At 33.6% G+C, this 12,709-nt stretch overlaps 1 protein-coding gene across 1 annotated transcript in view; it reads right to left on the bottom strand.

The window, feature by feature from the left end:
- Positions 1-7,315: 7,315 nt before the first annotated feature.
- The window catches only part of LOC138310602 (tumor necrosis factor receptor superfamily member 16-like), a 42,863-nt gene continuing 37,469 nt past the window's right edge, over positions 7,316-12,709 (bottom strand). Inside the window, exons 3-5 of the mRNA XM_069251877.1 lie at positions 10,304-10,618; positions 9,455-9,583; positions 7,316-8,898 (exon numbers count right to left, since the gene is read on the bottom strand). Of these exons, the coding sequence (XP_069107978.1) occupies positions 8,693-8,898; positions 9,455-9,583; positions 10,304-10,618 (650 nt within the window). The 3' untranslated portion in view covers positions 7,316-8,692. The remainder of the gene's footprint in view (positions 8,899-9,454; positions 9,584-10,303; positions 10,619-12,709) is intronic.

Here is a 12,709-nt window from a genome sequence, read left to right as displayed (position 1 = left end):
GAAACTCATTTTAAGAGACAGAAGATTTGGTCTAATAATATTGTAATCTGTCAAAAACAGCGTTAGTCTAATCCATGCCTCTGTCTATTCCGGTACTTTTCTTTTGTTTGTTTGATTAAATATACGTGCAATTAATTGCCATGGTCATGTAAGGTCAGCCTCCCATGTATGCGGTGTGCGGCGTGTATGAAGTGCGCGATAAATGTTTTTGAAAACTGCGTGCCTTTTCTCTTTTAATTATTAATGTTAACCTGTATGATCATGACCCATGTCTATTCCGGTTTACATTGCATGGCATTTTTCTTCTTAATTATTAATAAAAACATTATAATAAAGAGCCCTGTCTATTCAAGTGAAAAAGTGAAAATTTACCCCCATTGAAAATGGACACTGAATGCTGTTTGAAACTATTCTTCACATCCACATGCAGCATATGGACCCTGTTGAATTATAACCCCATGAAAATGTTTTACTCTACGTACTCTGTTTTCTAACATTTAAACTGTACATGTATGAATTGTTTGATAAATTGACGTCATATTAACAGTCAGGGTCATTTAAGGACGGCCTCCCATGTATGCGGTGTGTTGCGTGAATGAAGTGCGAGTGTGTTTTTGGAAGACTAATGTGTATTCGTGTTGTGTCTTGTATAGAGGACCTGTTGCCGTATTTATAGTGCTATATCACTGAAGCATGCTACCCAAGACACCAAGCAACACATCCTATCCGGTCACATTATGACAACGGGCGAACCAGTCGTCCCACACTCACTACAACGTTTATAGACTTTGGTTTGTCTCGGTCAGGGGACAAAACCAAAAGGCTTCCTTACATAGACGAGCGCTCAACAAAAGGCCAAAAGTGAGGCGGTGTCAAGGGGGTCGATAAGATGAAGAAACTAAGGTAGGAAGAAAGAGAAAATAATATCCTATATTTAGTCGCCTTTTACTATCATGTATTTGAGGCAGCAGGTACAATTCTTACGCCCTACCTGCATGACGGACATGTATGACAGTAACATGGATGTCAAAAAATTCAATGACATAATTTTCAAAGGTTATACTTAGGGCCAACTTAAGGTGATGTTCATACTAAGTGCCAACTGCTCAATTTATTTTAACTTAACATATAAAAACTACTTCTAATTGCCCCTCCACAAAACATTTTACTTTTGTTTTCTTGTTGTAGTTTTAAAAGAACCAAAAGGGCTATGAAATCTACTCTAATTCATTTTCATTCAAACTACCTGTTAAAACATACCAAAATGGGACATTTTCTGGTAAATATTTTACATTTTTAGAAAATTAACTGTCTATATGGTATGTGTAGTATATTTAACTTTTTATATCTTTGACCATAACACAAAAACCGATGATAATTCAGACACTAATGTTAAAACGCTATAAATCGTATCATTATCGTTCAATTTAGATATGCACGTCACACAACCTCAGCGAATTAGGTGTCGTTTATTCTACGAGTTACCTCCCTTTCCTTATAATTCCCTGTATACGTTTCTTTCGTGGATTTGTTTACTTTCGTTTTCTTAGTTGTTTGTTTTTGTGATTTTTATTCGTTAAGATTGCTAATTGCTGGAGTTGTTTTCATGAATTGTACAAACATTACTCTTTCAGAACTGTTTGGTGTTTATGTGAAGATTCCAATTTGCATTATGAATTTTCATTTCAACTCCTTGAAACCGTTTCAGCTGTAGAACTGTCAATATGTTAAAGGGACAATTCACTCAGGCTAATTCTTTTACATAACCAAGAAGCAAAAATGGCATAAATGTATTGTTCTACATTTCTTATGAAACATATAACATAAAATATTGACAAATTCCCCGTCATTGTAAAGTATTTTAATTGATACCATTGAAATTACAAATCGTTGATCAATACGATAAAGCAGGTACATGTATACGTTGTACCCTTACCCGAGCCAAAGTCACGCACGCTAAACAAATGAACTACATAACCACTGAGGAGGTGATAAAATGATTTTTAGGTAAGACAATTCACCTAATAAGGTAAACACACTACTGTCTGAGCGATTTGAGCAGTTCTATACAAAAGTTGCATTACTTTACGAGCAAGGGACAGGGTTCGGCATACAAGACTTTTGACCACAATGTGTAATGGCGGACAGCGAGCGAGTTTGAATATTTCACACACATTTCAACACCATGGGCTTTTCTGGCATATCACAGTAAAACCGACTGATCTAATTTCCATTAGAACTGGTTTGTTTCCAATATATGTACAAATTTTAATGTTCTCTTAGACCGAATTGTCCCTTTAAATATTATGTTCATATCATATAAAAAATATTCTTAAGTTTTTGTTTTGTAATTGTACATATTCTTTATACATAAGGTAATATTACCAATTTACCACGATTTGAATGTCACCATACCTCATCTTTCTTCAGATAATTATAGTATTTTGTGTTAATGTTGTTGTTGCTATTGATTTTTTTCGTTTCTCATTTTTTCCCTTACTGTTTCATATTTTTGTCATCCTATTGACATGTTTGTCTTTGTGTTTAATTTTGGCATCTAAAAACAGTTGAATTCAATTTTTTATAACGTGTAAAAACAATTTTTTTACGACGCTTTTTTTCGAAATCAAATTAAAGCAGGACAGCATTGTACGTACTGTTATTTTCAGAGACGAATTTGCGCAATACAGCACTGTATTTATTTTCATTTGCAGAGACGAATTTTCGCTCATTTATTACCATTCATTCCATTTATTGGACATGAGTGTTAGAGTGTCATCTTTTGAGATGCTTTTTAATTCTCGTTGTAGATACGACGCATTAGCTTTTATTAGTTATCTTATTGTTAGGCTAAACTTGAAAAATCAATTTTAAATTATCCTTGTTAAAATAAATTTGAAATAGTACTTGTAAAATGCTCATCACTCTTTACCAAAAAAATGTGATTCGATTAGTATTGTGTTGAATCTTCCTGATGGAATCGAAGATACTGACATTATACTTTGTCTTCGCTTAATAACACATTAACTGATCTCAATAAAGGTCAATACATTTATAAGAGCAATTGCTTCTATATACTTATCTTTTTCATATTTTCTTAATTATTATTTTTTTTTTTTTTGAGGGGAGCTTTTTTAAGTACCGAAATTTTTCGTGTGTAACGAATGAGTTGGGGTTGTCCCTGGCTTGTATAGCTGCTGGGCGTGTAGATTGCTCAGCTCGGTAAATTATTGCCACATGTGTACTTATGCAGTCATCAAAGAGAGCCTAGACCGGGCTGATAATCTTCAACAAGTGATTTCATCTGCTGTGAGCGTGGTCCACATGACTACGTGAAGCCTGTATCATACAGCATTATCAAAGAGAGAGAAAAACCTAACCTAACACAATGTGTCCCTTGTTTGTAGTGAAAATACCATAAATTATTTCTTGATTACAATATCTATATAGACGTAATCGTTTCATCTACTGTACAACATTTAATTTTCGCTGGAAGAATATTTTGCGATTTCACCGATCATCACTGTGGTTCGAAACTTTCATCCGCGAAATGATAATTAATCGATAACTCGTATGAACTCATATAGTCAAAACATCAAAGCTAAACTTTGATTTTCCTATTGCGGTCAATAATGCTTATTTCATGACCCAAGAAAATGACGTCAATTTCCGGCTTTTCGGATAATGATATTTTACGTATTTGTTTTAATGGAAACTTTCATTATTCATTTATATGAATACTTTCGACTTTGCACTTTTTGTCCGCTAAATCGTTTGCAAAGAAATAATTCAGGAGTGCGGGAGATTCTTTTTTGAAGAATGAAATTTTTGGCTACTACAAATATTTGTTAGGTGTCCATCGCTCATGAAAGCCATATTTTATATTGAAATTGAACATTTATCCGTAACAAATGTAGTCCCCCTCCCCTCCCTCCTCTAAATAGTTATGGTCCAGTAGTAGAACAGTGAAGTTCATCTACACATGATTCGTGTCAACAGTCTAGAATGTATGATTCCACTTCTTGGAAATATTTATGTAAAAAATGTGGGTAGTCATTCCATGTCTTTGTGGCGCTGTTTGATAACCCACATTGACTCTCTTTTACAATATGATTGATTTTTAAGCTTCTACAATGCATTTAATATTCGTTTGACATTTAAATTAATACATTCTTAGCCAGTCTACTTAATGTAGGTCTTGTTTATTCGCATTGTTTGTTTTATTGTTCTTACCCCAATGTGTAGATACATTAACAAATGTCACATGTGTAAGACATGTCTCTAAATCAAAATCAGTCTTAAATGAAAATGGAAAACGGTTTAACAATCAGTAGTTTTTTTTAATAAAACAAGAAATTGAAATATGGAAATAAACAAAGAAACAAAGGTCAGAGTTCAAAGATAATCGAGATGATCTCACAAGACTGTACATTATAAACATTTCGGTATGTGCCTCACATTTACACCATTACTCTACTATAACACTTTTCATGTTTCTCCTCTCGACAACATCGTACAATCACACTATTCTTTATTTAGATATAACAGAGTTATCTGCCCTTGATTGAAGGTATTGCTTGTTACGTCATATGTTGACGGGTGTAACATCATGCGTTTTTGAGAAAACAACGTGGATTTCGAGCACAAAACGTCACAATGGATACCTCTGTAATATGACGAAATTACATACCGAGAATAATTTCACTTCGCAGTACGAATATTACAGAGTTATCTGTCCTTGCGGGAAGATACTGATTGTTTTTTATGAGTGTAACGTCATATTTTCAGAGAAAAAGTTTTGTTTCGTCATAAAGTAATGGCGTCACAATCGATACAGGTCTATCAGCAAGGAAGTTAGCTCTGTAATATGCAAAGGCGAAATATGTATTCTCAATGAAACTGTTTTCTTTTATATTTCAAACTGTTGCTTTTATCATCCTCAATTCTCAATCAGACTATAGCGGAAACGTATACTATAGCGGAAACGTATTGACGTGAATATAGATTTCAATCTGACCGATCAACTCGGTACATAAGAGGCTCTCAGTTTCTCAGCAAGCTTCGCTGCAACTTACTATTTCAAAGATACACACAAACATAAATAATCTGTCTATAAACATCCATACTTATTGTTGCCTACATGGTCACGGACATTGTCTCATTCGCATTTCATATATATACCATAGTTTTACACACCATACTTACATGATCATAAACATGTTTCATACATACTACACATTGTTGTTTTACATACAATACTTATAAGTCATACATATTATTCCATACATACAATACTTACAAGTCATACATATTATACCATACATACTACATATTGATGTTTTACATACAATACTTACAAGTCATACATATTATTTGTAATTTATTTCATACATACTACATATTGTTTTACATACAATACTTACAAGTCATACATATTATACCATACATACTACATATTGATGTTTTACATACAATACTTACAAGTCATACACATTATCCCATACATACTACATATTGTTTTACATACAATACTTACAAGTCATACACATTATTCCACACATACTACATATTGTTGTTTTACATACAATACTTACAAGTCATACATATTATTTGTAATTTATTTCATACATACTACATATTGTTTTACATACAATACTTACAAGTCATACATATTATACCATACATACTACATATTGATGTTTTACATACAATACTTATAAGTCATACATATTATTCCATACATACTACATATTTTTGTTTTACATACAATACTTACAAGTCATACACGCAGCAGTAGTATTACATAAAGAAGCTGCGTGTACATTTAAGTCATACATGTTTTCATGGTGAAACATGTACATATCGCATAAACATGGGCACTCCAACATAGTCTTAGAAAATACTTAAAGCCGGGTATTTAAACAAACTCTTAGAAAATACATCATATGTTACCATGGATACATATAAACTGTAACTATTGAAACAGCATCACAACATACTAATCAGTAGTAAAGACTGATCCATTGGTACTTGAGTACAATATATAACCATGGATACATATAAACTGTAACTAAGGAAATAGTTTCAAAACATACTAATCAGTAGTACAGACTGAACTTATGGTATAGTATAATATGTTACCATGGATACATATAAACTGTAACCATGGAAACATGTCAAAACATACTAATCGGCAGTACGGACTAAATCATTGGTTAGTGGTAGAATCTTAAACTACATATACCTTAATATTAAATTAAAAGCGTAACCACGTAATAAAGAAGCATTGAAAAGAGAAAAAGAATTTTAGTCATGGAATCGCCATGATGTTATTTGATAGGAAGAACAATTTACAAAAACAAAAAACAAAACAAAACAAAAAAAGGGAGGGGAATCACATTTTTGGATAAAACAAATACAAAACAGACGTTTTTATATTACATTAAGAGGTCAACCAAACTTGATAAAAATATCCCATTCATTTACGAAAGTAAAATATTGTCAATTAAAATTTAAGTATATTTCACAGTAAAAAAAACCTGATAATGCAGAATGATTTGTATAGAACATATTGAAGTATAAAAGAAAATGTGACTATAATCCGTCCATAATTTCTTTCTGAAACGGCAGCGCGGTACGAAACAACCCATCTCACCAGTATCCAACATCAATTGAAAGCCTAATGGTGTGTTCAGATGTATAGTAATATTTTTTTATTTGGGATCCTTGATGGTTTTGTTCCTAGAATAAACTTCCCTTAATTACGTCCTAAACTATAAATATGCATAAAGTTTCAGTGGAATGGTTTACGAAAGATCCGAGGAAAGAAAAGTAAATCGAAGGAATATGACATTTCATATTGTCAAATAGTAAAAACAAACAGCGAAATACATACTATGCAGAGCGAGAAATATATTGTCAGACATTACTCGGTAGAACATGTAGATGGCAACCTAAACAACATTAATATGACCTAAAAGATGCTCCACCGCCGACAGAGTAAAATGATACTCCTCATTTGAACAATAATTGGTGTTTACTATTGTAAAAGTTTATCTAATTAACACAAAAACAATATAGAACAATTCATTTTGCTTTTGGTGGATGTGATATCAGTGCTTCATTCCATATACTAGCAGGACATTGTGCCATGTACATCTGTTCGGGACGCAATCAATAATGTTTGATATTTTTATCTGAAATTGAAATAAGAAACTAAAACTTTTCATTTATGGTAATGGTGTGAAGTAATTACTCTTTGTAGCTGAAGAAAAATACTTATTCGTCTGTTCTCGTTTTTTTTTTTTGGGGGGGGGGGGGGGGGGGTATAGAAAAAATACCATTCGTCATCGGTGTAGCATCTTTAAGTCCAACAAAAGTCTAAAACGTTTCCAGATATTTATCATATCTTCAATACAGATTGCTCATACATCTTTGATATTAACATATTCTGACTTCCTGTTTACAACATATGACAATGACGAGACTATCACAAGATACTGAATTGTTCCAATGAGAATATCACTTGTAAACAAATGGGACTATTTCCAACAGGGCGCAGGAATATCATTGGGGCTATTAACATCTGTTCTAAATGCGTTGTTACATTTATCAATACATTGCATTACTGAACACTGTGAGACATTAATTAGCGTATAATTTACTTTCGCAGATATCGCGATCGTAGAAAATCTGCAAAAGGTGAACTCTGCGAATATATATATATACTTTACTTATAGAGATAGGTAATTTCGTTCCATGTTTAAATCAACAAAAAATATTTCCGCGAAATTTAGTAGCCGCGAATGAAAGATGGTTTATAGCGTTAAGGACAAATTCAGAATAGGAGAAAGAGCTAAGTAGTTATTGGGACTTTCTTAATTATGCGACTTACGCTCGGGACTATCATAAATTTGAGACAAGGACAGGGATATGGTTAATATTATGCTCTGTTAGAGATTTGAAAACATATCATTTATAGTTCTATTATTAACATAGAACACTGAAAGGCAAAACGGCAGTGTTTGTTTTGGGACTGTTATCCCGCGTTCTGATTCCTCTTTGCATATTATAGATGTACCTTCCTTACGGGTAGATATCAATTGCTAGGTCATTATTTTGTGAGCGCAATTCACGTCGTTTTCTCCGAAAAGTATTGCGTTACGCTTGCAAACACATGAGATCACAATCAGTTCCTACCCGAAAGGGCAGATAACTCTGTAATATGCAAAACATAAAATTACCGAGAGGTCGATAGGAGCAATTATAAAATAGAATATTGGAACAAAGATATTTCATAACAAGGACGAAGAAGTAATATAACAATGCATTGAGCTAATTATAGTAGAATTATATAAGTTCGTATGTTTGAACACTGGGACTCAGGCTTAGGACTTATACCTACAAAGAGATCTTAAGAAAATCTAAAAAAAAAATATGTATATTTCACGTGTAAAAACATGATAATGAGAATATAAAAAAATGTAGTCATGTCTGCAATGAATGAAAAGTTTGGACTTCTAATCAATAATTTTTCAGAGTAGATTAATTAATAAAACAGACTAATTAAAATTAATAAGCAATGAAATAATCGCGTTCATTTTGATTATGTACTGAATCGTTCATTACATATACAATATAACTATTTCAACAGAATATCTACTTTAAATTAATGACATATTCAAAATCTTCGTCACACCATTTGAACAAGTGTTTCGGATTTGCCGTCATTTTGTAATAATTTCACAACATCCGGTCTGCCTATGTCAATCAAGGCCTTTATAAACACGCCCACTGTTGCTGTGCGGCTTTTTGACCAATCACTGAGAAGATATTGCACGGTTGACAGTGTGTCTTTATTTTTATTGGCTATTTTGTCGATCTTCTTATTGGTGTAACCTGTAAAAAGAAAGATCAACAATGAAATTGTTTCCTGGTCAGTAAAGAATTTTTACAACTTAAAAAAGAATAAATCTCAGCGGTTTCGCTAAATCCCATTCCGTTTTTTTTTAATATTGCAGAGTAACCTTTCTTACGGATAGGTATCCATTGTGACATCATTATTTTGTGATCGAAATTTACGTCGTTTTCTTTAAAAAGTATGACGTCACGCTCGCAAACACATGACGTCACAATCAATATCTACTCACAAGGGAAGATAACTCTGCAACATGCACGAAGCGTTGTTTCTTACTGTATAGTTGTTAAATTTCGCGGATGTAAAATTCTCGCGATTGACTGATTTGGAACTTATTCGCGGGGGTTGATTTTCGCAAGCGACATTCACGTAGTATGATATGATATATAAAACCATGTGAACCATTAAAGAAGATGTACAATTTCGCGAATCATGGTTTATCAGCGAAATAAGCGAGAATAAAACCCACTCAAATATTAGAATTATTGCAGTATTTTCCTATGGATTCACATAAGATGATTGTAAAAAGGTTCATACCTAATTCTCGAGCTAACACTGTCCAGTCTTCGACCAGTCTTTCAGCACCTGCTCGTTTTACTGATAAATGTTTCTCTATCTCCTTTTTCTTCGACTGTGGTAAATCTCTTATTCTTGTTAGCTGATTGTCTGTAAAAAAGAGAGGTCCGTAGCCATTTTTATTTTAACAATTAAGAATTTATCAAAGAATTTTAAACACGTGTTAACGTCATATTTGTCAAATATGCCAATCATTTTTATCTATTATAAAGGAGTTAAAACTTTGACACAAATGCGTAAAAGGTTATCAATAAAATCCTGTGCATTTTCATGTATTAAGTAATTTCACTTCTAATGACGGAATATTATCATTTGAAATTGATAACAGATTTCATTTATCATATTTGAATAAGTTACTCCTGGCTTTCACGATTTAAAATTTCCATTAAATATGAGCGAGTAGTAATTGTGGTTGGACTTATCATGCACATGTAGGTAAAGCATATATAAAAATACAGATCCATGTTCTTACTCTGTTTCATAGAGGATCTGAGAACATCCCATAGGGGTCACGTTATGGTGACCATAAGGATTAACCAATCAAATTGCTACTTCCAAATTCCTTGACGGGGACGAAATAATAACAAAAACCATTTTCGTGTACTTTTCGTGTCATTTCGGCCATTGAACACAATACAGCTTCATGCTTATGTATGTTTTGGCGAAATGTCCTTTTCGTTTGATGACGCCAGATGGCGCAAAATGCAACCGGAAGTATAAAGGTCATCAAAACGTGATCCCTACAGGGATGTTATCAGACCTTCTATGGATCATACTATGAATATGGATTTGTACAATTGACCGGCTTACATTTGCAGTGGTGACCTATTTCTTTACATGGTCTGTATCCATGGTGATCTGTATCCTCAAACACCCCACTGTCCGCACCGGAAGTCTTCGAATATTCTACGTCATCGTGAAGGTCATGACCTTTGTGTCGCTTCTTGTCACGGATGCGTGAATAATGTTTGTACATGACGTAGAAGAGAAGTCCGACAATCACTGAAGCGAGAATCGTACAGTAGACTGGGATGACGTCAAATGATTCCTCCTCAGTTTCCGTCGGATATTCATCTCCTCGCCTATTGGACTGTGGCTTGGTCGTGTACTGATCAAATATCACGTCTGAAATAACAAAACACACAAATAGTAAATATATAGTTAGCTACCATTATCATAAAGACAAATCATAAATATTGGCAGAAATATCATGTTACTTGTTTGGGTGTGCTGTTCGATGTCTTTGGCAGTACGTGTCTGTGAGATAACACTATAAAAGAGACATTATTATAGAGAGACGCAGCACAAACATACCACAGTCTCCCAAAATGCTCATCGCACACAGCTCACAAACGGAAGGTCGTCGTTAAATGATCTTTGCTATCAGTAGGAAATTGGACAATTTTAAAACAAACTACACTAAGTGCACAAAAAACTATTTAGAAAGTACAAAGACAGTGACAATTGTTGTTTGTTTGTTTGTTTGTTTGATTAATAAACCTTCTATTAACAACCATGGTCATGTATTGACGGCCTCCCATGTATGCGGTGTGTAGTGTGTATGAAGTGCCAGGTGCGTGTTATGGGAGACTGCGATACATTCTTGTTGTAGAATTGTACAAAGAAAATGTCCGTGTCGTAAATAATCAATTTAAAATAACTTTTACAAGTTATGGGAATAGCCAATCCATATCATTAACTTTTACATTTTAATTAGTTTGGGTTAATGACTTTAACGTCCTATTACCAGCTATTTCATTTAAGGACGGCCTCCTGCGCGTAAAGTTCGCTGTGTGTGTGAATGTCTGTATGTGTTGGAAGGCTGAATCATGGTGCCACATGGTAAACGTAAGAAAAAAGGTAAAATTCTGATTTAATGAAAGACCATATTCCCAACCAGATTGTTCCAAAATCGCCTAGTACTCATCCACATATGAACACATCATGTAAAGGGTTATAAGAACAGTTAAGTGTTCTTTTATATCTCCGCGCTGTTTGCCACCGCATTAGTGATTTATAGAAACGACTCTTAACTGGTATGCTAAAGCGATTTGACTTCTACTCTTAAGTTGTATACCACGGCTTCTGAATCAAACAAGCCGAAACACTCCAAAGGTAATTGTATTTATGACCAATTCGGAATACCTTGTGCTTTATTAACCGTGACAAGGGGTAAAGAATTATTAGCATTAAATCACACAAACTTAAAGCGACATAAACAGATACATGTGGTAAAACCGATTTCGTTTTTCTGAAAACTCAAAATTCTGTAAACATCTGTATATCAATATATACTTATGGGTTTGCATAGTTGTAGCTACATCAATTTGACGATTTCGGCGTTGAAAGTACATTGGTATTCCACAAAAAGCGATAAATATATTATTCCTAATAATACAATCTTATCCACCCCTAAAATTTCATAATGGAATATTCGACCCATAGAACTAGAAGAGTTCAAATACGTATTTAGGGAAGAATGAGTTGACCCGGTATCACTCTATCGAAACATTTCCTCGGCTAATAAATTCTAGCTGATTTACGTAATGTATGTTAATCTGACTTCTCTAACAATTATCATGATTGTATCTTACATTGCTATTGTCACCCACCTAAGGCAGAAGTCAATATGTCTGGTCCCGACAGACGCTAACAACACCTAGTGTGCCCTCTATCACTTCATCTCCTCACTCGAATGTACGACTTCGCAGATAACATTTAACATTACAGGATAATACATGAACTAGTTACATAAATATTGTTCGCTGTCCTACACGTTTACGTAGCAGAGCTAAACATAGCCAGATTTCCGTCCAATTGCCTTCGTCATTTGATTGACTAATTTTGTTAAACATTGTATCTCTTACTACATGCATCCCGCCTATGTGCTTATAATTGTGTTGTGTCGCCTTGTCATTGTTGGATAAAATTAAATTTCGCGATATAATTTTAAACTTTTTGTTAGTCCTGTAAAAGTGAATTTGAGTATCAACGAAAATAAGATGGGTTACAGAATGAATGAAACATGAGACACATATACCCTTTCTCCTTAACCTCCTATTTATTGTGTAAATGTGATGAAACATCATTATTTCTAGATTTAGTGATATCATTAATACTACTGTAAACCAACTTTCTTTCGCGGCTAATAAATTTCGCGATCTCCATTTCATAACAAGTTCGCAAAGATTAATATTCGCGGATTCATTTGAATTC

This window comes from Argopecten irradians, chromosome 16, assembly GCF_041381155.1.
Source record: "Argopecten irradians isolate NY chromosome 16, Ai_NY, whole genome shotgun sequence".
Taxonomy (NCBI): domain Eukaryota; kingdom Metazoa; phylum Mollusca; class Bivalvia; order Pectinida; family Pectinidae; genus Argopecten; species Argopecten irradians.
The sequence above is the reverse complement of the archived record's forward strand: the minus strand, read 5'-3'. Positions and strand labels throughout refer to the sequence as shown.